Source organism: Onychomys torridus, chromosome 9 (assembly GCF_903995425.1).
Source record: "Onychomys torridus chromosome 9, mOncTor1.1, whole genome shotgun sequence".
Classification (NCBI taxonomy): domain Eukaryota; kingdom Metazoa; phylum Chordata; class Mammalia; order Rodentia; family Cricetidae; genus Onychomys; species Onychomys torridus.
Genome location: NC_050451.1, coordinates 54142726 through 54170349, shown reverse-complemented (window position 1 = coordinate 54170349; position 27624 = coordinate 54142726). Strand labels below are relative to the sequence as shown.

At 44.6% G+C, this 27624-nt stretch overlaps 1 protein-coding gene across 2 annotated transcripts in view; it reads left to right on the top strand.

Annotated features, from left to right (window-relative positions):
• The first annotated feature begins 935 nt into the window (after nt 1-935).
• Nucleotides 936-27624, top strand: part of Elp3 (elongator acetyltransferase complex subunit 3) — a 68477-nt gene continuing 41788 nt past the window's right edge. The window contains exons 1-7 of one of the 2 annotated variants that reach the window (XM_036198955.1): nt 936-1059; nt 5131-5230; nt 10475-10613; nt 13529-13599; nt 14260-14323; nt 15923-15991; nt 18298-18452. In XM_036198955.1, coding sequence (XP_036054848.1) covers nt 1041-1059; nt 5131-5230; nt 10475-10613; nt 13529-13599; nt 14260-14323; nt 15923-15991; nt 18298-18452 — 617 coding nt within the window. In that variant the 5' untranslated portion in view covers nt 936-1040. Of the gene's footprint in view, nt 1177-5130; nt 5231-10474; nt 10614-13528; nt 13600-14259; nt 14324-15922; nt 15992-18297; nt 18453-27624 lie in introns of both variants that reach the window. The other variant, XM_036198954.1, reaches the window with a different exon arrangement.

Here is a 27624-nt window from a genome sequence, read left to right as displayed (position 1 = left end):
AGCCTGCGAAATCAAGCTGATACCTGCTTCTTGTCTAGTGTTTTTCAGGAAAATCAGAGCTTAGATTTCATCACAGCGAATGTCTATTGCTCATGGTGTGTGGGATTTCTACCCAGTCTCCCTCTATGTGTGATGTGCCTGGGCATCCATGCAAGGGCCACTCACATCCACATTCTTGAAACAGGTACTTGAAAGCTCTTTTGCTGGGGGGTGGGGTGGGGGGAAGCAATGAATCTCCCACCTGAACCCATAAGTACCTTCATTTTGTGACTATCTGTCTCCTTTACTTTGGCTTGATTCCAGAGAAAACAAAGCCTCGGAAGGGCAGACTCCTAACCATATAAGGGCCATTAGCAGTGACACCAGGGCTGCACCCTGGAGCGTTAAGTGGTCGTCGCCTAGGAGCCAGATGGATCCCCTGGAGGCATGATGTCAGCAATAAAAAGACTGAGACAATGATCAACCCGAGAGCACACCTTACCCAGGACTGTTTAAACATACCTCTTGCCTCCTGTCTTCAATTCTTCCATAACCTTTAAAAACTAACGCTTATGTCAACACCCCAAAGGTGTTGGGTGTGGGTGTGTGGGGGGGGGGGGGGGGGGAACCATTGGTCTCCTTTATCTGTTCTTCCCAACATGGTTGGCTGGGCTAGTGACACGTGGCCCAGCCTCGCGGGTGGAAATTGTCCGAGCCCAGGCTTTTGCTTTAAGAACTCTGGCTACATTTCACTCCCGTCCCGCCTCCTCGGAGGGGCTTCTTTAAATAAACTGTCCCGTCAGTACTAGCCAGGTCTGGTTTGCTGATCCTCAAGAATCTCTCTGCATCCACCCACAAGATAAGGACGCACGGCCCCTCCCAGTCCCAGCCAGCCAGAGCCACCACCTAGACTGGGCGGGGCTCCGCGCGCTGCCTTCTGGGAAGAGCTTTGTGGTACAGTCAATGCGCTTTCGCGACAGTCCCGGGGTGCTTTACGGCTGGTAACTTTAGCCGTGGTGTGTACTACAGTAGCGTGGTGGTAGCCTCCTACAACCGCAGAGATGAGACAGAAGAGGAAAGGTGCAAAAAAAAAAGCGGGACGAGGGGCAAGGGAGGCGGTGGATGTCCCGCGATCAGAGGCTGACCCTCCCATCCCCACGGGGATCTGCTGCCTTGTCCGGAACGCTGCGACTTGGGGTGGGCTGGCCTCCTTTTATCTGCGTGCTTTGTGAACCAGTCGTTTGTTCTCTTTTGATTTCTCTTTCAAAATGACTACGTGTTGTCCTTTGTGTGGATGGGTGAATGGTACCGTTATTCGAAGACAGGCCTCACGGGAGTGAAGGTGGGCGGTGGATTTAGCGTTTTGCAGTTTAATTTGTGGCGACTTAATTGAACGTTTTGAACGTGTTTATTTGAGTTGTGTGTTTTTTGTTTTGTGTGTTTTTTGTTTTACTCCTTTTTTTTTCTTTTTTGAGCTGAGGATCGAATCTACCACTGAGCTAAATCCTCAACCCTTGAGTTGTTTTTCAATCTTCGAGTAGGAAAGGCGTTGGTACGACCCTAAAGTAAGAATTATCCATGCAGTTTGGGCAACAGCTTTACGTGAACTTACTCCTATTTATTTTTACCTCCGGGATAGCCTGGAGCAATGCTTTGCAGGTTTTTTCAGCAGAATGAAGTCATTTTTTTTCTCGAGACAGGGTTTCTCTGTGTAGCTTTGGAGCCTGCCCTGGAAATCACTCTGTAGCCCAGGCTGGCCTCGAACTCACAGAGATCCACCTGGCTCTGCCTCCCGAGTGCTGGGATTAAAGGCGTGCGCCACCACCGCTGGCAGAATGAAGTAATTTTTTAAAACTTTTAAAAAGTATTTGGAATACATTCCACTCTTATCTCTGTACTGTCCTTGAGCAATTGGTCAGATAATGCTTGTTGTTTGTCAGAATAATAGCTGGGTACTGAGTCTTTACCAGTCATTTTGAAGTTGTGTCATCTAAATTTACACTTAGTACGTGGAGCTGACTGGTCATGGTGCATATGTAACCCTGAGACGCATCACATGAACACTAAGTGTGTTGTTGGTCACTGCTTCCTTGGCATTAACTGGAATTTCCCTTCCCAACAACACGTCCTATGTCCTTGTCACATCAGATACAACATGCACTAGATTAAGTCAATCTTACATTGCTGTGACTTCACTGTTTTGTGTTTAACTGTCACCAACACCTTAGTTCTTATTTCGATAGCACTTCTTAAATTTGTTTATTAACCCTCATTCCCTCCACCATTTTTGCTGTTGTGGACATTTGTTTTTGTTGACTCTTACATCTATCTGTCTTCTGAGATTTGTCTGTAGGCACTGGTGCCTGTCTCGTTAAAGGTTTCCGTTGAGTCTTGTAGACCGTTTGTTGTTGGATGTGTACAGGAGTGTGGTTTTTGCTGTTTGTTGTTGGATGTGTACAGGTGTGTGGTATTTGCAGTTTGTTGTTGGATGTGTACAGGTGTGTGGTATTTGCAGTTTGTTGTTGGATGTGTACAGGTGTGTGGTATTTGCAGTTTGTTGTTGGATGTGTACAGGTGTGTGGTATTTGCATTCGTGTGAGTGGGTGGGTGAGTGGGTGGGTGAATAAGCCAGAGGAGGAGTTTTGTCCCACACCACCTTACTGCCTTGAGACAAGATCTGTCACTAAACTTGGAGTTAGACCACCAGCAAGCCCTGGCAATCCTCCTGCCGTAATCCCGTATATCATGTCCTCTGTGGCCCCCTCTTTCACACATTCTAGGTTTACAGGCATTAATGCCTAGCTTTTAACATGGGTGCTGGGATTCAAACTCAGGTCTTCACGTGTGGATTTTTTTTTTTTTTTTAAGATTTATTTATGTATTATGTATACAGAAGAGGGAGCCAGATCTCATTACAGATGGTTGTGAGCCACCATGTGGTTGCTGGGAATTGAACTCGGGACCTCTGGAAGAGCAGTCGGTGCTCTTCACCTCTGAGCCATCCCTCCACTTGTGGATTTTTAATGTGCTGTTCACAAGCCTTTTGTTTAGCATCCAAATTGATGTATTTTTTTCCTTTGTGACTTATTCTTTATATTGATAACCTCACTTTCTTTAAAAACTACTTTCATTTTTTAAGTTGCAGAGTTGAGAATGTATAATTGTCTACTGTTGCCTTTAATGCCTTTGCCTAGTGGCCAGTGTTCTGTCTTCTTATTGAACCCCATTTAGACAGCCTGTGTTCAAGTTAGATCTCCTTTCACCAAAATTGGTTGTTCTTAGGCCTGGCATTGGTCCATCCTGCATGTTCCCCGGTAGTTTTTCACGTCTTTGTTTTTACCAGCCCAGCCTCCTGCCACCTCAGTGAAGTCTTATGCAGAAGTCTTATCCACAGAAAGATGAAAGCAGAGTTAGTATCATTTTAATGCACACACATGGGCTGGAGAGGTGGCTCAGCGGTTAAGGGCACTGACTGCTCTTCCAGAGGACCCGGGTTCAAACCTCAGTACCTACATCACGGATAACACACACACATGCACTCAGATGGGGGTATGAGAATATGAATGTGCAAGCTGACAGGATGCTGCCTCATTTTCTGCTCACCCCACACCCCAAGTCCACCTCTGTTCCATGGCTCCTGGGGCACCTTTGTAGAACTGAGATGTGCTGGGAAAGCGTTTACTCTTTGACTGTACGTAGACTTTGCTCTCACTGTTGTGTGTGTGTTAGCTTTGCTGTATTAAGTCAGTGGTACACAGTGCACAGTGTATGAAAAAAACAGGACCTGAGATTTAACCTTGCCATTTGCAATGATGTCTTAACTTGCTTGATCTGTTGTTGTTTTTTTTTAACAGCTATAAAACAGGATCACAATACCAACTTTACAGTGTTACAGTGAGTTTCAAATGGGACTGAATGAAAGGTCTCAGTAACTTCCATGGCTTTCTTACCCACTTCTATGATGACAATTTTATTTTTTTCACACCAGCTGGCAGGAGACATATTTATTGCTATCACCCAAGCTAAGATACCACACCACTGTTGTCAGCTGGTAAAAGATGGGCTCTCCTGACCCTTAAAGCTGAGATTGTTCAGGCGTGGATCGGTGCCCATGCTTGGATGAGCCATTTGTGGTTGATTGTAAGATGATATGACAAACATGTCTTCTGTTTCTGTGGACGAAACGGGGGCTGCCAAGACAGGATCATGCAGGTGTACAGATGGTATCTTAGAAATGCAACTAGATCCTTAGATGGGCCAGGCAAGGTAGTACATGCTGTATGATCTCAGCACGGAAGCAGCTGAGGCAGAAAAATTGTAAGTTCAAGGCCCGTCTGAACAAATAGCAAATTCAAGTCAGCCTGAGCTATATAATGTGAAGAAAACTAAAAGCCTTTAGACACATCTTTACGAAATGGGCAGGTATCTGTTCCAAGATTGAGTTGGTGCATTATGGGACAGGCAAGTTTCTGCTCTGCCTCCCTCACTCAGCGATTGAATTAGTGCATCTGAATGTTCTCTATGCACTTGCCTGTGTTCATCATTGCTACTCTGCAGTGAAGGGCTGGGCATTTAGTTCCTTTGGTCCTTTCCTGGGTTAGTAGGTTTTTGTTTGTAATTGTTTCTACAGTCTTTCCTTTTTGTTTCCTGTGTCTGTCTGCAATATCCTCTGCCTGCCTTGTGCTTCTTTATGGAGCTTCACACACATGAAGGTTGGGTTGTTTGTTTGTTTGTTTATTTTTTGGAGGGGGGCATTAATTGAAAATATGAAAGATATGTTTGGATTGTGAACAATAGAGACAGTGTCTCCTGCTCTTGAGTTAAGTGTTAGGCATGTTTGAAATTATTTTAGAAGCTAGATGCCCCTGAGCTGTTCTTCAGATGATTTTGGAAGGAAAATTACTAAGTGAGATTGTTAAATCTGTACTGAGGGCTGGCAAGATGGCTCTGTGGTAAGGGCCCTTTCCACCAAGCCCGACAACAAGCCAGGAACCCTGTAGTGGAAGGAAAGAACCAACTCCTGACCTGCACACTTAAAATGGCATGTGTGCACACACATATGTGCATGTGTTGCATATGTGCACACATACAAATGAATAAATGTAAACAAATATTGATGAGATTTTCGCTGTTGTTGAAAAATCTTTGCAGGAGATCTCAGCCCTGCTGAGCTGATGATGTTGACTATAGGAGACGTTATCAAGCAGCTGATTGAGGCCCATGAACTGGGGAAAGACATCGATCTAAATAAGTAAGTGCATCTGGAAGAGGCACTCTTGCAGTCTTGTTCTTAGGGAACAGGCTGTCTGTCTGTCTGTCTGTCTGTCTATACATGGTCTCACTCTGTAGCCCAGGCTCCCCTCAGACTCAAGCCAGTCCTCTTGCCTAAGCCTCCCAAGTAGCAGAATTCCCGGCATGCCCCGCTGTGCCTGGCAGAAGAGTCGTTCTGTGAACTGGTCTAACGCTACCTGTTTGCTGTGTAGTGGTTAAGAATCACAGCTTTCTGCCTTGTACTGTCACATACTTCCCGATGATAAAATTGAGTCACAGTCTCTGAATCTAATTGCTTCCATCCTTCATTGGGCACTCCCAGTATTCCAGGCACTGTTTCGAGGGCACTGTAGGTAATAACTGAATTAATCCTCTCAGAAGCTGAATGACAGGTGTCTTAGTTAGGGTCACTATTGCTGTGATGAAACATCGTGACCAGAGCAACTTGGGGAGGAAAGGGTTTGTTTGGCTTACACTTCCAGGTGACCATCTATCAGTGAGGGAAGTCAGGGCAGGAACTCAAACGGGGCAGGAACTGATGAGGAGGCCATGAAGGAGCGCTGCTTACTGGCTTGCTCCCCATGGCTTGCTCAGCCTTTCTTTTGTTTGTTTGTTTCTTTGTTTTGTTTTTGTTTTTTTAAGAGACAGGGTTTCTCTGTGTAGCTTTGCACCTTTCCTGGAACTCACTCTGTATCTGTAGCCCAGGTTGACCTCGAACTCACAGAGATCCGCCTGCCTCTGCCTCCCGAGTGCTGGGATTAAAGACATGCACCACCAATGCCCAGCTTGTTCAGCCTTTCTTATAGAACCCAGGAATGGTACCACCCGCAATAGGCTGGGCCCTCCCTCATCAATAACCAATTAAGGAAATATCCGATAGGCTTGCGTACAACTTGATCTTATGGAGGCATTTCCTCTATTGAGGCCCCCTCTGCTCCAATAACTAGCTTGTGTCAAGTTGACAACTAGCCAGCACACCTGATCCCTTGTCAGCTTGACACATAAACACACTTTTCAGTTAGAACTTTGCCTTTCTCATTTATCCCCGTGATGGCACGTTAATATTAATATCACAATATAAAACATAAATAACTTCAAAGTCCCACAGTCTTTACAATTCAAACAGATTAAAAGTTCAGTCTCTTTAAAAATTCAAAATCCCTTTAAAAGCTCAAAGTCTTTCAACTATGGGCTTCTGTAGAAATCAAAATAAAAGCCAGGTGGTTTAATCCCAGCACTCGGGAGGCAGAGGCAGGCAGATCTCTGTGAGATCGAGGCCAACCTGGGCTATAGAGTGAGTTCCAGGAAAGGCGCAAAGCTACACAGAGAAACCTGGGCTATAGAGTGAGTTCCAGGAAAGGCGCAAAGCTACACAGAGAAACCCTGTCTCAAAAAAACAAAAAACAAACAAACAAAAAAAGAAATCAAAATTAATTTAAATACTTTTTTATTTCAAGAAGGAAGAACCAAGGCATAGTCACAATCCGAACAGAACCAAACCAAACTCCTACAATGTAGATAATTCAATGTCCAGTGTCTGGGATTCACGGGTGATCTTCTGGGTTCCTCCAAGGGACTTGGCCCACTTCTCCAGCTCCGCCCCCTGCAGCACACACTCCAGCTCCGCCCCCTGCAGCACACACAGTTCTTCTTCTGGGCTCTGGCTGCTCCACTCTACGGCTGCTGCTGTGCTTGCTGCTGGCACCTCTAAAATGTCGAGGTCTTCTACTGCAGTTGGGCTGCACTTTGACCAATAGCCTCTCCTCAGCTCTCTTCATGGTGCCAAACCTCAGTTCTTCCATAACCCCTCCATGGCCCCTTCAGTCCTGGGGCCACTGCTATTCTGGGTGCATCTTCACCAATGGCTTCTCAGCAGTGCCAAGCTTCAGTTGCTCTCCATGATTCCTTCATGGCTTTAACACCTGTGCTACTTGGGAGACACATGACCAGGTTTGGCTGCCAGCACAAGGTACAACCTTGGCCACCTCTGAACACAGTTTGCACGTTCTAACTCTGAGGAAACACTTCTGAGAAGATTTTACCTCAACGGTGCTGGTCTCTTCTTAATCACAGCTGATTTTTCAGCTCCAGCTGACCAGCATCAATTGTCCCAACAAAACAAAGGTTTAACTTTAGTGATTTTGGTCTCTTATTAATAGTAGCTGATTTTTTTCAGCTCCAGCTGACTAGATACCACATATTTGTCACACATACGGCCATGTAGTCTTTGCTTCCCTCTGAAACTTCATAAGCCAGACCTCCATCATCTGCACTGTTCTCAACATTCTGATCTTCTAAGCTCCTACAGAACAGTCCACCGAGCTCTCAACACTCAGTGGCTTTTCTAGGCCAGAGTTCCCAAGTCCTTCTACAATTCTCCCCAAAGCAACATGGTCAGCTCTGTCACAGCAATATTCCACTCTCCTGGTACCAATTTCTTAGTTTGGATTACTGTTGTTATGATGAAACACCATGACCAAAAGCAACTTACGGAGGAAAGGATTATTTCATCTTTCAACTCTCAGTTCCCACCCCATCACTGAGGGAAGTCAGGTGGGAACTCAAAGCTGGAACCTGGAGGTAACAGCTGATGCAGAGGTCATGGAAGGGTGCTGCTTACTGGCTTGCTCCCCATGGTGTGCGCAGCGTGCTTTCTTAAAGAACCCCAGATCAACAGCCCAGATGTGGCACTACCCATAATAAGCTAGAGGAAAAGCTATAGAGTGGAATACTTTCATAGCCAAAAGAGGACAATTACCGACTCACTTATTCCTTTAACAAATGCTTTCTAAGCATGGTGTTCAAAGAAGGGGTTGGGTACAGCCATCTTAAGAATCACTAATTAAGAAATACCCTACAGGATTGTCTATGGCCCAATCTTATGGAGGTATTTTCTCAACTGAGGTTCTACCCTATATCAAATTGACATAAAATTAGCCAGCACAAGGGGCCGGCAAGATGGCCTAGTAGGTAAAAGTGTAGTGGATGGAGGAAACCACCTCCCAGAAGCTGTCCTCTATCTTCTACACTGCCACAGTGACATGTGCATAGGCATGTGCACATGTATTTAAAAAACAAAAAACAAAAAACAAAAAACCCTTAAAAACAAATCAAAACAGTATAGGGTGGGTACTGGTGTCATCCTCACCTGACAGATGGGTGATCTGAGTTGTAGAGAGGTTAAGTAAGTCACCCAGGGGTGAGCAGTCATCCAGAGTGGGGGTCTCGAACCCCCAAAGCCCAGTGCTTTCTTTGTGCCATCGTTTCCCATTTTCCCCCTGTCTCCTTGGAAGCACCTCTGCCAGGAGCATTCTGTCTGGAGCCCATAATCTTACCCCAGCCATCTCTACTGTAGAACCTCTTCCACACGTTCACGTTCACGTTGGTCTTCGTTACACCCCCGAATTAGTGGTCCTTCATCTCTGCTTCTCATTTTCTTTACTGCATTTGCTCTTTATATATATCCACAGAGAAAGGGTTCTCCCTATGTTGTCATATAGTCACCACATCCGTGACCTCTTTTTTTTTGGCGGGGGGGTGCCTGTCCTGGTTCTCATTCTGTAGACCAGGCTAGCCTCAAACTCACAGAGATCCGCCTGGCTCTGCCTCCCAAGTGCTGGGATTAAAGAAAGGCGTGCACCATCACTGCCGTGACTTCTTGTAGACCCAGTTCTCTGTTTCTTAAGGTGCCTATACCTGTTTCATGAATCCTAATTTGTCTTATAGTAAAAACTTGGAGCCAGATCTCAGGGTAAATGCTGAAAGATCAGAGGAAACAAGCCACAGCCACTTCTCACCTCACCAACTCCTCAGCCAAAAGGGGTAGATCCTGTCTCCACGAGTCCTCAGACTGAATGCCTGAGTCCTCAGCTGAAAGGGCTGAGTTCCTGTCTCCTCCCACCTTATATTCCTTTCCCTGCCCAGCTATATCGCTTCCTGTCTCAACCTTCCTAGGGCTGGGATTAAAGGTGTGTGCCACCACTGACTGGCATCTGTGTTTAATCTAGTAATTGGCTCTGTCCTCTGATCTTCTAGCAAGTTTCATTTGTTAGAGTACAAACAAAATGTCACCACATGTACCCAACCCCTTTGAAGACCATGCTTAGAAAACATTTGCTAAAGGAATAAGTGAGTCAGTAATTGTCCTTTTTTGACTGTGAAAGAATTCTACTCTATAGCTTTTCCTACAATGTCTTCAGTGACATCCCTGTGTCTGCTGCCAGAGACCTGAGTTTTTGTCTCCCTAACTTCTCCAGCACATGTTAACATCCTTTCTACATTCTGGAAGCATGTGGTAGGTATGTGTGTGGGCTTAGCCACAGCACATCACATGAAAGAACTGTGCCTCATATCTGACACACCACACACATGGGCAGTCGCCTGTGCATGCTAGCTGTTCAGCTATCATTTACTGAAAACACTGAGCAACCCACAGCTATTTCTAGGTAGGCCAGTTAGAAGACAGTGTGACCAGTAGGAAGGATTTGGCTAGTGGGCACAAAGAAAGGGAAAGCTGGTCAAATTGTGAAGAAAAGTAAGGAATAAACTGGACTTGGTGGCACATACCTGTAATCTCAGCATTCAGGGGTAGAGAGGATTTTGAGTTCAAAGCTAACCTGAGCTTAGCAAGACAACTGGGAGAGGGGTTTAGGAATTAAAGTAATTATTTGAGTGAAGGATGCTCTTGGGGTTACAGATAGGGTCATAGTCAGGAGGGGACATGGAGGTTTTTTGTTTTTAATAGTTAAGGTAGGTCCTAGAATTTGTATTCTGGTTTTTGATTTGTGTTGCTGTTGCTTTTGTATATTATATTTTATCCAAGAAAGTGGTTCTTGATCAGGGTGATTTCTTCTCAGGGGACACGTGGCAATGTCTAGACAGTCTTCCACACACATTTCCAAATGTCAGTAGTGAGGCTGAGAAGAGGTAGGTGGTGTCAGGGTAGTTCTTTAGGGTGGAAGCTGGGGTGCTGTTGGGGAAGAGACCTTAACTGGGTCCCACAGTCTTATTTTACCTCCAGGCGTTTGGAGTTAAGAAAAACAAGGAGGTTACTAACAGATTTTGTCCTTTATCTCCTTAATGTTGACGGGTTGTTAAGCTGCTCCTGTCACTCAGTGAAGGGTGGAGGAGTGGCAGGTGTTAACGACCTTATGTACCCATCATCCTTTTAGTAGCTTGTGCTGAAATGCCGTGATCCTGATACCAGTAACTGCTTTGCTTTCAGGGTAAAAACCAAGACAGCTGCCAAGTACGGCCTTTCTACCCAGCCCCGCCTGGTGGATATCATCGCCGCAGTCCCTTCTCACTACCGGAAGGTCTTGGTCCCCAAGTTAAAGGCAAAACCCGTCAGGACTGCCAGTGGGGTGAGTGGCCGCCCTGGTGAAATAGTGGAGGTGGCCAGGCCATGGTGGGGGTCCAGACTCCTGAAGTCTGCCGTGCTGTGTGCTTGAGTGAAGGAGGTCTGCACATGGTGCTCAGAGGGTCCCGGAGGAAGGCAGCTAGTGTGCTTACAGAGCACATGTTCTTAAAGGTCGAGGCTTGGTCATTTAACAGTGTGACAAAGGTGGTTGACCTTCTTATGCTGATAGTTTCCAGTTGGTACTTCTAAAGCACATAAAATGGTGCAGGGTAGGGTATTTTTTTAAATTTGTTTATTTTTATTTTATGTGCATTGATGTTTTGCCTGCATACATGTGTGAAGGTGTCAGATCCCTTGGAGCTATGAGCTGTCATGGGTGCTGGGGATCAAGCCCAGGTTCTCTGGAAGCCAGTGCTCTGATCACTGAGCCATCTCTCCAGGCCCAGCAGGGTAGTTCAACATATGGTGGTTGTAGAGTAAATCTCTTAATAGGGAACACTGTGGGTGTCCAGAGATTGGGGTTCCCCCCAGCAAAAGGAAGAAGTAAAGCCCCAGCAGAAAGCATGGCACTTTCATGACCTGTGAGTATGCTTGTATGGTGAGGCAGGGGACAGGGGATCTCTTCAGAGGATGCTGGGGGCAAGAAAGGAGTGGAAAGGACAGTACAGAGGTAGGAGGGCCGTGAAGGGCGTGGCATTCGCAGACAGGGAGTGCAGCAGGCTGGAGGGAACTCAGTTCATTTGACTGACCATTTTCTTTTTGAGACAGTTTCACTATCTAGGCCATGCTGGCCTTGAACTCACATTGTGTTCATTTGAGAAAATGGGGGGGGGGGGGTTTGTCTAGGATTAGCTTGTAAACAGTCATGTACAACTGGCAAAGAAACCAAATAACAAGAAACCATTTCAGGTGTCTGTGCAGGGTGGTGATGTGACAGATTTTCAGAGAGTTAGTCTAGATATGGCATGCACAGTAGTTCAGAAAAATGAGGCCATATTGGACACTCTGGTTCTAATCTCTGTGAAGCAGTAAGGGGCCAAATTGGGATTGGAGCTCTAAGATCTAAAGGCTGATGTGTGAGGCCAGGGGAAATGGGCAGAATCAGGATCAGATCCCTTGGAAAGGGGTTCCAGAGTTGAAGTCCAGGTTCCTGATGTGACCCAGCATTTTTGTCTGCTGTCTGGATCAGGATGTGATATGGCTACTTTAGTGGCCTGGTCTTCTGGATTCTGACATTTGTGGACAGTTAAACCCCACAATTTTAACATACAATGTGCTGTCAAGTCTGATGCTGTCAGTTCTGATGCGCGTCCATTACTAACAAGTATCTTAAATAAAAATGAAAACCTGGGAATTTCACTTATGTCCCATGCTGCCCTTTCACCACACATTGAGACAATTATCTCAGCGACATCTCAGTTCAGAATCCCTGCTGTCCCTGGTCACCATGGCTCCTCAGAGCACACCTGTCCTGTCTTTCCTTGATCTCACTATCTTCACCCCGAAGATTGTCAGCTGGTCATTTCTTAGCATGTTTTCAGTTTGGTTTAACTAATGCCCCTTTGGTAATCTGCACACGTGTGTACTTACATAAACACACTTCCATCTGTTTCGGGGTGTCTTGACCTGTCAACAACTGTATTTGGAGAGCAGTATTCCAGTTTCTTCAGCCCTGGGCTTCATTCTGGTTCTCTCAGTTGCATGTACAACTTCCTCTCTGTCCATAAGAAATGTAGCTCATGTGAGCCTTAGTGTGGCTCTATCTGGTCACCTACCACCTGTGTTAATATATATATATATTTTTTTTTTCCCTGAGACAGGATTTCTCCGTGTAGCTTTGCACCTTTTCCTGGAAATCACTCTGTAGCCCAGGCTGGCCTCGAACTCACAGAGATCCACCTGCCTCTGCCTCCCGAGTGCTGGGATTAAAGGCGTGTGCTGCCGCAGCCGCCACCGCTCACCCGTGTTAATATCTTAATAGCCTTAAAATCTCTGCTGCCAGCCCTTTTCTCAAGCAGCATTTTCCCCACCCAGCCTGGACTCTGGTGCTCTGAGATTTTGCACATAGACTCTCTGGATCAGTCGGATCCCTGACTTCTTACTCCTGCTATAGATTGAAATCTAGAGTGTACATGGAATTTGAATAATAGTGATTAGGTTAAAACAACCTTTCTTGGCTATTTTAGCAAAGTATTTATCGAGTAAGAATCACTATGACCTTAAAAATTAATTCCCAGGGCTGGACTTACAGCGCACTGGTAGTATGCTAAAGACCCTGGAAGCAGTCTGCAGCACCACAAATTAAAAATAGTTCCTTATTCTGTACTTACTATAAAACCAAATACAAAGCCATATATGCAATTCATATAAATGTTCTAAATATTATCAGTATAAAAGAACATGGTGGCTTTAGGGGAGGAATAGCCCCATCCGTAACTTTTTTTTTTTTTTTTTTTTTTTTTTTTTGGTTTTTCCAAGACAGGGTTTCTCTGTGTAGCTTTGCACCTTTCCTGGATCTCTTTCAGTAGACCAGGCTGGCCTGGCACAACATCCATATCTTGAGGGAGATACTCAGGTTTCTTTTCAGATCACATCAGTCTTTCCCCTTTTCATATCTTGAAGATCCTTACGTGCTTCTCCAATTTCAACCCCTCCCTTTCACTCTTAAGGTAACCACTCTGTAGAATTGTGTTAATTTTTCTTCTTCTTCTTTTTTTTTTTTTTGTTTGGTTTTTCGAGATAGGGTTTCTCTGTGTAGCTTTGCGCCTCTCCTAGAACTCACTTGGTAGCCCAGGCTGGCCTCGAACTCACAGAGATCCGCCTGGCTCTGCCTCCCGAGTGCTGGGATTAAAGGCGTGCACCACCACCGCCCGGCCTAATTTTTCAATGATAGCTTTTTGATTAATCTTTCTTTTATAGATTGCTGTTGTGGCTGTGATGTGCAAACCCCACAGATGTCCACACATCAGTTTCACAGGGAATATATGTGTGTAAGTATGATTTTGATAAGTTGATGTGTGTTTGTTAAACTAGTAGGTAGATTCCCTCATGTCCTGGCCAGTCAGGCTGATGCTTCTAAGATGTTGACTGAACATCTTTGGTACGGTGTTGCAGCACTTTGGAAATGGAACAGACGGTGTGCGATGCTGAAATAATCATTGGTTATGAGCTTGGGACAATGGGCACCTGTTGCCTAGGTAAATTAAACATGGAAATGCAAGCTCCCTGGATCCCAGCATCAAATTCAAGATGAATTTGGACCAGAAAAGTATCAAAAATTTGAATTATTCTTATAAATAGGTTAGACTTCTCTGATTGAGGTATTGGGAAGAATTCATGGATGCAAATGTATTCATGACTCAGGTAGGAAGATTAAATGGGAGGAAAATTTTCCTGAGTATGGGTCCCAGGAAAGCATAGAATCATCCAAACTGGAGAGCTGGGCTCCCACGTTAAGCCTGTAAAGGTGTGTGCCTGCAGTGCTCTGGACGCGAGTGTTGTCGTGTTCCTTGACTTGCTGTCTTGTTCGCTCATTGGTAAGCGGTGCTGTGAGGATGCCTGCTGTTTGGATGGACGGCAGGTCCCACTGCTGCTGCTGCTGCTGCTGGACTGAGCTCCTCACCTGTCCTCTGTTCTGTCATTGTGTCCAGATACTGCCCTGGAGGACCTGACTCAGATTTTGAGTACTCCACCCAGTCTTACACGGGCTATGAGGTAAAGCCTTTGACTTGGTCCTGACAGAGTGCTACGATCCAGAGTGTGATGTGACAAGTACCGACATTCTTAGAAGCTTGGGCTTTTTTTTTTCCTGACTAGAAAGCTTTTTGCCAAACATTTCTGCTGTGTGTCTTTGAGTGCTACATGTGTGCCAAGCCACTGGAGAAATGCCCACATGAGCATTTCGTGTCATTATTTCCACCCACTGTCCCAAGTGCTTTTCCACTGCAATCCCCCAGCAGTATTTGGAAGGTAGACATTATGATTATCGCAGTTTTACAGCGAGGAATTGGAGGTATAGAGGCTTAAAGAGCTGGCCGGGACACACTTAGTGAATAGCTACTCTGACCTGTGTTTCCCATGCTCCAAATTTCTTACTCCTCCTCTTTTTACATGTTAAGTAATAATGTCAAAACATTGTTTGGCACATTGCCCCACATTTATTTTTATATGCATATGTATGTGTTTTGTTTTTTTCTTTTTCAGACATGTCTCATTGTAACTCAGATTGGCTTCAACCTTTTAATAGTATTCCTTTCTCAACCTCCTAACCACAAGGACTTTAAGGTGTCTAGGGTTGACCGTTGGGAATTAGATAATCTATCAGAGGGCTCGTCCCTAGAGAAAACTGATTCTTCCTCTCTCAGCACCGTTGATTGCCTGTAGCTCATTATCTAGTGGTAGGGCCTTAGGAAATGCCCCCATTCATGTTGGCATGTCAGCTGGTGATGTCATTGTGCAGATCTTGTTCAGACCAGTCATTTGTTGGGATCTCATGAGTGTATTATCCCTGTCTTGTCTAGAAGACACGGTCTGGTCTTCTGCCCACCTCTCTGAGCCTTCGGTGTAGATGTTGTCCTGTGAATGTATCATCTGGCGTTGGGCACTTGCTGTCACTTTCTGTATTCTGACCTATTGTGGATCTCTGTAATAGTTTTCACCTGCTGCAAAACAGAAGCTCATCAGAGACCCTTTTATCCTAGGAAACTGCTTTGTCATGGTAGAATGTTCAGTATGGCAGTAGCGGCAAGACCATTTGCTGAGCCATTAGAAACCATGTGTGATTAATTCTAAGGACCTTGTGCACAGATCATTCTGCTACATGACTCTCTTGAGTATGTGTGTCCATCTGTGTGTGCACCTCCACTTTAGATGCCATCACATTTCCACAGAAGGTGATTGTGACCCATTTTGTTACCTAGGTAAATTAAACATGGAAATGTAAGCTTCCTGGATCCCAGCATCAAATTCAAAATGAATTTGGACCAGAAAAGTATCAAAAATTTGAATTATTCTTATAAATAGGTTAGACTTCTGATTGAGGTATTGGGAAGAATTCATGGATGCAAATGCATGCATGACTCAGGTAGGAAGATTAAATGGGAGGGAAATTTAAGATGCCCTGCTGTTGAGGTATACTCGACTGGCCTGATATTCTGAACCTTGCTAAAACTGAGAAAGGAAGGTGGGAATATAAGGTGTGGTTTTAGTATTTAAAACCTTGGAGTAATTTAATTTTAATACAGCCCTTCACTCCAGTATTTTCTTTAATTTGATATGGCTATAACACAATATGTTTTTTCTTTATTTACTTAGCCAACTTCCATGCGAGCTATCCGTGCTAGATATGACCCTTATCTGCAGACGAGACACCGGATAGAGCAGGTAAAGAGGCTTTTTAAGTTGTTTTTTATGCTTCAAAGATTGCCATGCCATTGCTTGATTTAGCATCATTGTGAAACAAGAAGGGCAAGAAGTTTTTGCCCAGGTGAAGGAGAGACTTTCAGCGTTGTGTGTGGTCAGACTTATGCTCCTTAGATACCATTGTCTCCTTTAAGGGTTTTATATTCTTTGTACTCCTTTCAGTTTGAAGGAAGTCACTTAGGAAAGTGCAAAAGTAGCAGTCAACAAGGGCTTGAACTTCAGCATCCAGAGCCCAGTGAAGAAGTGTGACAGGCTTGCTCAGTGAGGACAGGCAGTTCACAGCAAAGTGGTGTGAGTTGCTATTTGGGTCTTATGGACCTGTTCTGTGCCTTTACTGTGGTGGTGCATAACCATCACAGCTCCCCAATTGTGCCTTAAAGGGGGTGGATTTTATTACATATAAATAATACATTAACATAACTGGTTAAAAGCTACTACTGTATAGGTGATCTTGAACTTCTCAAGGAGTCTAAACATATTTTGCAAGGGTTAAAATGTAAGTACCAGCTGTAGTTTTTACAGTAATTAACATGGTAAGATTAAGTAGAAGATCTAAAAATAGAAAGGAATGTATAGTATATAAGCTGCCTCTGGGTTTCTGTGTCTGTTTATTATAGAACACCACCCAGTTCTGATGATCACTTTGCTGTCACCCAGGCATGTGTAGGGCAGAAGTGTTCGCAGTAGGAGAGGACCCCACCTGGGGAGCCCACATAGCTTGGGAAAACATGTTCTGAACCGACTTTGACCTCATTTTTTGTTTTCAGGCATGGTTTGTAACTTGTCTATGATGAGTATTAGAGTTCTCTAGCAGAACATGGAAAGGGAATTTATTAGAATGATTTACAGGCTGTGGTCCAGCTAATCCAACAATAGCTGCCTATGAATGAAAGATCTAAGAATCTAGTAGTTCAGTCCATGAGGCTGGATGTCTCATCTGGTGGTCAGTATATGGGAAACCCCAAAGAAGTAGACTCTGAAGCTAATATGGGATGGACTTGATGGCAAGAGCAAGAGCAAGCAGGTAAAGAGAGAGAGCTTTCTTCTCTCATGTCCTTTATAGCGGCTTCTGGCAGAAGACCCACAGCTCTTCCCACCTCAAAGATCTGGATTAGAAGTAGGTCTTCTACTTCGGATGATTTAATTAAGAAAAAAAAATCTCTCATAGGTGTACCCAGTCGTTTGGGGTTTGGTTAATTCTGGATGAAGTTAAGTTGACAACCAAGAATAGTCATCACAAGATAGAAAACCGTTTTAACAGAGTATGAAATGTTTATATACTAAAAATGTTTGAGGATGCTAGCTTTAGACATTGGGATAGTCACACAGAATAACACTTCTTTTCTAACTAAGTGCAGCAGAGTCATCTAGGAAACAGTGACATGGTGACAACAGGTTGGATCTCCACCTCTGGAGGTGACGTGGAGTTTGGCTTGGAGACCTAGCAGGAGTTTTGTATATGCTACCGGGACAGTTTTGATGTTACCCTTGTATGCAGCCATGGACAGAGGAGTACTCCTGGTGTTGATGGGAAGGCATACGCATGCTCACTCACATACACAGGCGCAGGAATCACAGTTGCTATTTGCTACTTGCAGAAACAACTCTGTTTAAAAGGTTCCATAGAGATAGTCACTACGTGGTATATTCTAGTTCATAATCAGGTGTTTGGTCCTGGCTTCTTGTAGTCGGCATGGTGGACGGTTGTGCCATTCTCCCCTGAAGTAGAGGAGATGGCTTTTTTCATGTTGAGGCAGTCAGTTATGTATTTGGTTTCCGGGAGCAGCTCGAGGGCCTGTTCCCACAATCAGCTTTCGATTGCATCCTGAAGTCTCAATCCAATCCAGTATTCATCTTTCTCTCTGTGCACCAAGTCCGGGTTATGCGGCACTCCCAACGGTGTGTTTTTACCCTGAAGTCAGACATAAAACATACGATGGTAAATTTTGGCAGTGGTTGATACTACATTATGTTGATGTTTCATTTATTTTTGCTCTGTGTTTTCTGTTATATATGTCTTGAACTCTTCCTGTTAAGTTCCTACTTAAGGATCAGCACTGAAGTCTTGATCTCTGTTTTAGTTTTAATTCTCACTTTCCCATCTTTTTTGAGCAGGAATTGTTTTTCTTTCAGACATTTCTTTTTTTAAAACACACAGAATTAGCAAAATGTGTTTTATTATCAACTGTGCTAGTGCGACTGTGAAATGAAACTGGAAATTCTACAGCGTCTCTGGCATAATGCTCTGATGAATGTGTTTCTTCCAGTTAAAGCAGATCGGTCACAGTGTGGATAAGGTGGAATTCATCGTGATGGGTGGAACATTCATGGCCCTTCCAGAAGAATACAGAGATTTTTTTATCCGAAATTTGCATGATGCTTTATCAGGCCACACTTCAAACAATATTTACGAGGCAATCAAGTAAGAAGCCCGATTTTCTCACTCTCTGAATGGATTGTCTGTCTCTTCATCCTCCTAGCAGCTGCCTGTAGGGATTTGATCTCTTCTGTGTATATATTCTGAATTTCTTGTACTCACTCTTTCTTGAATTATTTTCATGGAGCCACACTTCCTAATCCTTCTCATCCTTTCTGAGTTCCACTTCCTGGTGACCAAGCATTCAAATAGATGCGCCCTTGGGGGCCATCCCTACACAAACCACCACACCATCTATGCAGTCACAGGCACTGGGCACAGCACAGTGAACAAGATAGATTGTGTCCTATAGGTTCTGTCCTTTTATGTCAGTGACAGAGTAAAGGTTGTGGTGGAAGGAGATTGCTGTGACAGAGACCTGTTACAGGAAGAGGAGTCTGAGCCCTTCCTTAGGAAGGGCAGAGTGAGGCCGGGTGGTGGCGGCGGCGGCGGCGGCGGCGGCGGCGGCGGCAGCGCACGCCTTTAATCCCAGCACTTGGGAGGCAGAGGCAGGCGGATCTCTGTGAGTTCGAGGCCAGCCTGGTCTACAAAGCAAGTTCCAGGAAAGGCTCCAAAACTACACAGAGAAACCCTGTCTCAAAAACCAAAAAGAAATAAGGGGGGGGGGGGGCAGAATGGGGACACTGAGAAGGGAAACAGCTTTTTCTACAGATGACTGGGTTATACTCCAATGAGCAAGGGAATGTCGGCAGGTGACATTGAAAGGCTGAACATGGGCCAGATTATGTACTCTTTCAAGGAGCTGGAGTTGTTATGAAATGCAAGAAGTATGTTGTTTCAAGCCAAAGGGGTGGCAACACACTCTTGTTAACAAACAGGCAGGGTCATTGGACTATCTATCTTCTGACTGGCAGGTTAAAGGGTTGCCATGGGAAGGGGAGAAGCCTCTAAGCCTCTTTATGACCTTGGTTCATCAAGGTTGGTGGCAGCGGTGATGGAGAAGAGGCTCACTGGGCAGTGAAGGCCAAGCCTTCGTTGGATGTCTTGAGTAGTTGTGTGGGACTGCCATCTACTAAGATGGAAAAGCCATAGGGAAGTTCAGGTTTGAGGGCGTCACACATGTGACTCATCAGAGTGTTGAGAGGGTGTGGTTTCTCTTTTGGACACCCTTAGCACCATCCGACTTTGGCTTTTCTTGGGTGAAAGCGAAGGAGAAGGTCATACAGCTAATTGCAAGGTAGGTGAAATGGTGCTGTCATAGACTTTTGTGTGGTGATAAGTAGGGTCAGGTGGGAACGGACCTGAGGAGGGCAGCTTTGTGACTGAAGCTGAAGCCTCGGCACACAAGAATGGACTTTGAGGGGGTCACCTGAACCACCAGAGATCAGCAGCGGTGACCTCGGTAGGGTTGCCCCCGACCTGAGCTTACGCCTTCCTAAGTCCTTCCTTCCCTTGTTGCTTTCCTTTGGGTTTGTGAAAATTAAAACAAAGAAGGGTTTTCATAAATTTAAATAAAAGTTAGGGATCCTTGAGGGACTACATACAGGATTCATCCTCTGGAAGAATGTAGAGTGAGCAAGTCCTCTTGTTTGATGAAAGCAGGTAAATTCTAGGTCCCTGAATCTAGACTTTTGGGTGTGTGACTTGCCCCACAGGGACCTCGGTGGCTGGATGAGATGACATCTGTTTTTGCTATTCATTCACAGCCTTGGTCATTCATGGATAGTCATGCTAGTGAAGCCCTGCAGTTTCCAAACTTGAGAGGAGCAATGATGCAACTCAACTCAGCCCTCTTCATACTGAGGAGACAAATGTGATCAATTCAGATAAAATGTGATTTGGGGATGTAGCCTCCATTAGCCCAAGGCTCTGAGATGGTGTAGGGGCGACTGCACCTCTGGGTTCCCAGCTGAGCTCATTCATCTCTAAAAATCCCAGCAGTGTTCTCTTCAATACCAGTGAATCTTTTTGTCTTACCTGAGAATGAGCCTGAGATTGTCCTCTGACCTCCTCACATGTGCAGACTCACCAGCACATACATTCATGCGCGCGCGCACGCACACACACACACACACACACACACACACACACACTCACTGTAAATATGGCTGGCAAGATGGTTTATCCGTGCCATGTATCTGCAGTCCCAGCTTTTCTGCCATGAGATGAGAGACCTAGAAACTCAAGGACCAGCTAGCCTGGCCTGGGCAGTGCAGCATGGACTGGAAAGCCGCAGGCTCAGCACGCTAAAGGAGAGGGATGCAGGTCGTCCTCTGACGGCACGTAAGTGCCACGGTAGTATATACCTGTCCGTACTCACGTATGAACTCATCATACACACAATAATACATGTTTAGAAGAAATAAAAAATAATTTAAACGTATCTAATGTAAGTAAATACATCTTCCCAAGCTTAGCTACATATAGCCCCCTTTGCTCAACACAGGTTTCTTATGTTGAAGGGTGTGGGTGTGGGTGTGGGTGTGCGGTGTGTTTATGTTTATATATGTGGCGTTCAGCTATAGCTGTGTTAAGGCACACCTCTCCTGTGAATTTGCTCTGAGCTTTTCCATGTGGAGTTTGAGCCCTGGGCATTTTGGGAGTAGGCCAACTGAGCAAATGCAGAGTTTCTGGGGTGCAGCTGCTTTGACATTTTCATTGAAACGTTGACAATTTTACTACAGTTTTGGTGCTAAATGTTCTCGTGCCTCATAGTATTTGTCCATAAGTCATCTATTTTTGTGATAAAAATGGGGTTTTATGTTCGAACTCACTTGATTCAGATCACGATGCGTTTGTACAAAACCCACAAGGGAACAAGGCCTCTTCTGGTGGGTGCTGCCTCCCAGAGCCCGCATGGGCTTGTTCTGTTCTTTACCTCAAGAGGGCACTCTGCTTTTAGTTTTAAAAAATGTATCTGACTGGCGCCTTCATTGCAGCAAATCTCATGAATGGCTCCTAGGAAATAATAAAAGTGCAAGCCAGGAGCCATAAAGCCACCTCAGTGTGGTGCTCCATTCTGCAGCCCCCTGGGCTGGTGTCTTGCTCTCTCTCCCCTGCTCCCTGTACTTCATGAGTCAGTATGAAAAGTGACAATTTGTGAGCTCTTGTTTGCTTTGTTGAGGTAAATTCTTCATACAACCCCCTATAATAAAGTGTTTGGGGGAAACTTTTGTCATTTGAGGCAGTAGTTTCTGAACTGAGCTAGAAACAAAATTACTTTCAAATGTTAGCATCATTGTGAAGAGCAGCCTTTTGATCTGATGTGTTCTCTCGAAAGAGGATGTTTGGAAAGTAGTTGTTTCCCAGAACAGCCCACATCCCTTCATGAAGTGGGTTCACTACTGAGCCATGGTAGACATTTCCTCATTGCACTAATGTGCCTCTGCTTGGTAGGACAGGGTGTTCTTCAAGGGTTCATTTTAAACTAGGCTAACAGTTCCATGAGGTGGCAAGAGAGCCACCAGTGTGGAAGGTTAAGCAGCCTTAGGACCACACTAAAGGTACAACTGTCCCTCCTTGGTCTCCTGTGTCTAACCTGGGTAGTTAAAGGATTTTTGTTTTATTTTGTTTTGTTTTGTGTGTTTTTGTTTTTGTTTTCTGAAAAGATTAGGATTAGACTTTAACAGATCTTTAACAGCGTGAGCTTGGTTATTATTGTGGCCAGTTGGTAGGCAGAAGTCTGTGAACCCTTTGCATGCAGAAAGTGGAAGAACCCAAGCCTGCCCAAAGACAGTGCAGCCTGGCCCCTGGAAAGGCTGTTGAATCAAGCTGGCACTGGTAATCACTGTCCCATCGACTGAGCCTCTTCAGGTCTCCAGAGACTAACAATTACTGATGACTGTCATCCCATAAAAATCTTCACTTGGGAGAAAAGACCATAGTGCATCTGAGTCACCCATTCGCCAGGGTGCAAATGTTGCCTGATAACTCAGAACAGGCTTTTCAAGGAGTTTTATTCCTTTTTAATCAGCTCTGCCCAGAAGCAGTTTTACATTCAGTGCTACTTGGCTGTTTTCACAAGATGCAATTTAAAAGGGTAGTTACCCATCAGAAGCCAATGAGTCATACCTTCTCCTTGTGGAATTTTAAAGTCATTTCCGTTCCTTCCTCTTTCCCCTCATCAGTGACTTTAAGTCCTCCAACTGTGTCCTTGCATATCTTGGGAAAGCTAGAATGCTAGGTAATGCTGAGTACCAAACCTCAAAGATAATTCCGTGTTCTTGCCTGGGCTGCCAAGGGAACCAAAGCGGCCTCCAGAGGCCTGGAAGCCCTGGCTACCTCGGCAGGCTTCCCCAGGCGCTCTGCCACGTGTCCTATTAACTAGCGTCCAGGTTGCTGTTTTTCCCTTGAAGTGAGTTTATATGCAGCAGAGTGCACAGACTTAACAAACAAACACAGACAAAACATAACTTTGATTTGTTTTGACAGACCTGCGTAACAACACTGTTAAGATTCAGTTCATTGCCAACTGTGGTGTAATCCCAGCAACCAAGAGGCAGAAGCAGGAGGATCTCAAATTTGAGGCCAACCTGGGCTACTTAACAAGACCCTGTGAAAACAGATAAAATATGCAGAATATTTGTGTAATTAGAGCTACTTTGTGCTCCTCCAGAAAAATCCTCACCTTCGCCTCTAGAATTGGCAATTCTTCTGGTGGTTTTTGGTTTTTTTCCTCTTGCAGTAGATAAATTATGCCCATTATAGAACTTCATACGAATGGAACTGTTCATCTCGTAGTCTCCAATGCTCTTTCACTGAGCATTGCTTGAGGTTCACCAGTGTTGGGAGGTGCGTCTGTAGTTGCTCACTTTTAGTGCCAGACAGTATTCTGCTGGGTACACGGACCACACTGTGTGTATCCATTCTTCTGTCTGTGGGTATGGGACAGCTTGTCATTCACAGGGTTACGAATTGAACTTTTGTTCGCGTCGCTGTATGGTTAAATGTATGTGTTGCTCTTGGGTAGTGATGGGAGCTGCTAGGTTTGTTAGTGTTTTCTGAAGAACTGCCAGCCAGAGACGGTGTGCTGTGTGTACCCCCACCACTAATGGTCGAGCACTCGGGGTTCTGCATCCACACCAGTACACGCTGTTGTCAGCCCTTTTCATTTTAGCTGTTCTGGTGGGTGTGGAATGGCATCTATTGTGCTTTTAATTTGCATTTTCCTGATGACTAATGTCATTAAGCACTTGAGTGTACGCTTGTGCTGTCTGATTAAATTTCCTTTGTGAAGTATTTAGTCTTTTTCTTTTTGTTGTTTTGTTTTGTTTTGTTTTTTTGGGAGGCGTTGGGCTGTTGCATGTCCTTGATTCAAGAACACCATCTGTAACTTGACTTTTTATTTGATGACCTCTAAGGGCAGAATTAGTCTGACTAATTTTTTCTTTCTTACCTTTGTGTTCTGTATTGTCACTACTAAACCACCACATGTTCCCAGGACACAAGGTTGGTCTCCTATGCTGACTTCTACTTAAAATTTCAGCATCCGCATTTCGTTCTCTTGATTCCCCTTGAATTAATTTTTATGTGTGCTGTGAGGTGGGAGTCAAGGTTTCCTTTTTTCCAGTATGGAGAGTAAATTGTTTCAGGATGTTTTTTGAGAACTCCTCTTTCCCATTTAGATTTTATCAGTCCTTTGTTAACAGTCAAAGGACTGTACACGTGGGTCACACAGTGCAATGCCACTGGCAGGTTTTGGCTTGTAGACCAGTACCACACTGTTTTTATCACCGTGGCTTCATCGTGTGTCTTCAAGACAGATAATACACATCTTCTGACTTCGTAATTGCTTTGCAAGATTGCTGTAGGTAGTCTGAGCCCTTTGCATGTCTTTGTAAAGTTGAGTATCAGCTGGCACTGGCAAGTTGCCTTACAGAGTGTGATAGAGGTAGAGTATTTTTAAATGGTAGGACACAGACTCTAGGGAGAGAGTTGACAGTGTGGTCAGTCATGAGATGATCTGTCTCCTCGTTTATTTAGATTGCCTTTACTTTCGTTAGCAGTCTTTAGTAAAGACATTTATTGTTTTTACTTATGATTCTTTATTTAATTTTTATTTTATGTGTATGTCTGTGTGGGAGTATGCGTGTGTGCCCACAGAAGCCAAACAAGCAGGTCAGATATCCTGGAATTGGAGTAAGGGGTACTGGGAACTAAATTCAGGTCCTCTGTAAGAGCTGTATGTGCTGTTAACTACTGAGCCATATTTCCAGCCCCTGGGTGGTTCTTTTTCTAGTGACTTAAGTAAGATGTAGAAGCTTGACCATCATTTTTGTAATATAAATATTCAAAGTGGGTTTTTTTAGACTTCTCTTTCCCTTTCTTTCTTTTTTGGTTTTTTTCAAGACAGGGTTTCTCTGTAGCTTTGGAGGCTGTCCTGGAACTCACTTTGTAGACCAGGCTGGCCTTGAACTCACAGAGATCCACCTGTCTCTGCCTCCCGAGCGCTGGGATTACAGGCGTGCACCACCCACCGCCTGTCCTCTTTCTTTTTTTTTTGAGATAGGATCTCACTACATAGATCAAATCTGCCTCAAACTCAGAGATCCACCTGCCCAGTTTCTAGGTATTTTTTATGCAAATACCATGCATTTTCATATTTTGTATTTTAAATTATTATTGTATTATATTTTAATTATTCAGTGTAAATTTTTACATAATAGTTTTTCTATTTGTTCTTCAATTCCAGGGATTATGTGGAAATTGTTTAATTTCTATATTTTGGAACAGTGGGGTTTTATTTGATATTTTACTGATTTCTGATTTTATTTCATTTTGTTCAGAGTGCCTATTCAGTTCAATTTCAGATTTGTTTTTTGTCTTTTTTTAATTTGCTGAGACTTGTTTTATGGCCCGGGGTGTGTGCTCCCCTTGGTGAATCATGGCATGTGTGTTGGAAAGGAAGTAAATTCTGCCGTGACTGATGTTTGTACAAATCAGCCTAGTGTGTCAGCATTGCTCAGATGGTATGTAAGTGAGCTGTGTGGCACCGTACAGCACCCAGCATATCCGCTTTAGACAGAATAGGTCTTTTGTCCTCACTCATGGTTTTGGAGGTTCCAGACTGTAGTTTTAGCACATTAGGAAGAATGTGGCCGAGCAAACCTGTCACCTCACCTTACGGTGGAGAAAGCTAGGTCACACAGCCCTTGGAGGGCAGCCCTCAGGGACCCGACTACCTCTACTAGTCTCTTACTTGGTGTGAGTTCTGTCATATAGCCTCATGTGCTTACTGTCGGCCCTGTGTAACTTTCCGTTCACTTACTTCCCACTCTGTGTGCTTTTATAGACCAACTAGGTTCCTTCCAGACAGAAGCCTGTAGTCCTCGAGTCTTGTGTGGGCAGGGAGTGGGCAGAGTTGCCCATTCTAATAATGTGTGCCATTTAATCGCAGTGTTTGCTGGCATTAGCATTTGGTATAATTAGTGATAATTAGTATATTGGTTGGATTTATGTCTACTGGTTTAGTCACCCCCATACTTTAGTTTTCACCAGCAGAGAATGATCATTCCATTGAATTCCACCCTTTTGTAGTTCTGGGTAGTTGTTTTCTCTGCATCCCTTGATAGAGAACGTCTTAAGAGGAAATAGCAAGGACCCATGTCTGAAGGATAGAGGCACACGGTGGGTATGAAATGCTGTCATTAAGTCTCCACCCTGGGTCGGACTCCTGGCCAGCTCCTGCCTCAGCCTCCCAGGAAGCTGAGGGAAGGAGCCCTTGCCTGTGTGCCGGTAGACCTCTCTCCTCACTCTGCCTCGTCATCGGCTTAGAGCACATAGTTGTTCTGTGCTTTAGTTTCCCGGTGTCATGAAAAGGTAAGAGTGGGGTGAAAATGTCCCCCAGGGACCGTGTCTGACACTTGTGATTTGAAGACTGATTGGAGTGACCTTTACCTAAAGGTGTGTCACACTTTGTTTCTCACTTAGCCGTCACCTTCTGTCAGGGGCAGCTTTTTGGTGATGCTCCTGTGCATTTAACCCCTACGTTTAGATACCTCAGTGTAGGTATGTAGTAAAAGCATGTCATACTGGTGACTTTTTCCTGTTGCTGCTGTGGGGCCCTTGGTCCCTCAACTATCTGATCATGACCATAAAACATTAAGCTGTGGAAGACTCAAAAACAAGAACGTCAAGGGATGTCCTAGTGTGTCATCAGCCTTGCTGACCTGATTTGCTCTTATCTACAGTGTCACCAGCTCAGCTTTTCCTGATGGGGCTCATTTAAAAATCACAATTCTCTTTGGCTTTTTTAATCATATTGGGCAGAGACTGTTGACTTTGAGATCCTATTAACATAACCAGTCTCTAGAAAGAAATTGAATTGTGATCTCCAAAAGGGATGGATAAATCCTCCAAGCCCACTGGCTTAAGTCTAGAGCCTCACTAATTGTGAGAAATATCAGATTTCTTGAGGGAGTTTCCAGGTATGGTAATAGTTTAGAAAGGACCTTTGTCCTGTGGTCATGGTTCTGAAGCATTCAGTGATAACCCAGGTGTCAGCAGTCCAAGCACATCTTCATCAGTCTAAAGAACAACTCATTTGGGACCTGTAGACGATGGGAAGGGTTCGTAGATTATGACTAACAGAAGCTAGTATTTCGTCTCTGGGCCCTCATCTACTTCTCAGTTTAGCTTGAGTGGGTTGAGTTTGGGGTCCCCTAGCTTGACTGTGAAGCAGCTCTGGGATACAAACTAGTAGATTTGTAGTTTGTCCTGAATCTGCCCTAATTCAAGGGACCTCCACTGTTTGCGAGGGAAGCTCGCCAGCATTCATCTAGAGGCTCTGAGCAGGGAGAGAGCCCTCCTTTGTCCCAGCTACAGCAGACGCACTTATTCATTCTCCATGTTCATTTCTTTGTTTTGATTAGAGGAGTTAGTACAGAACTCCTAAGCTATTAGTCACTCAACATTGTTGGGCCTGTTGGGAGCTCCCTGTCTAAAAGGAGAAGCAGACATATCAATAAATAACAGACTAACTTCGTAGAGTGGATGAACGTGGAGCTCTTACCAAAGGTTCTGAGATGTCGTGGAGGAGCAGTGTCTTTGAGGTGAATTGAGGACTGGGTGGCATGGCTTTTGCTTGCTTTTCATTTCTAAGGTGAGGCTCTCCTTGCCCTCCGTCCTGCTCCCTGCCCACTGTGAACAGTTCTGACTGTACATTATTGACTTGGTATGTTTCTAAGAGGTCATGAGCTTCTTACCTAACTGTAACCTG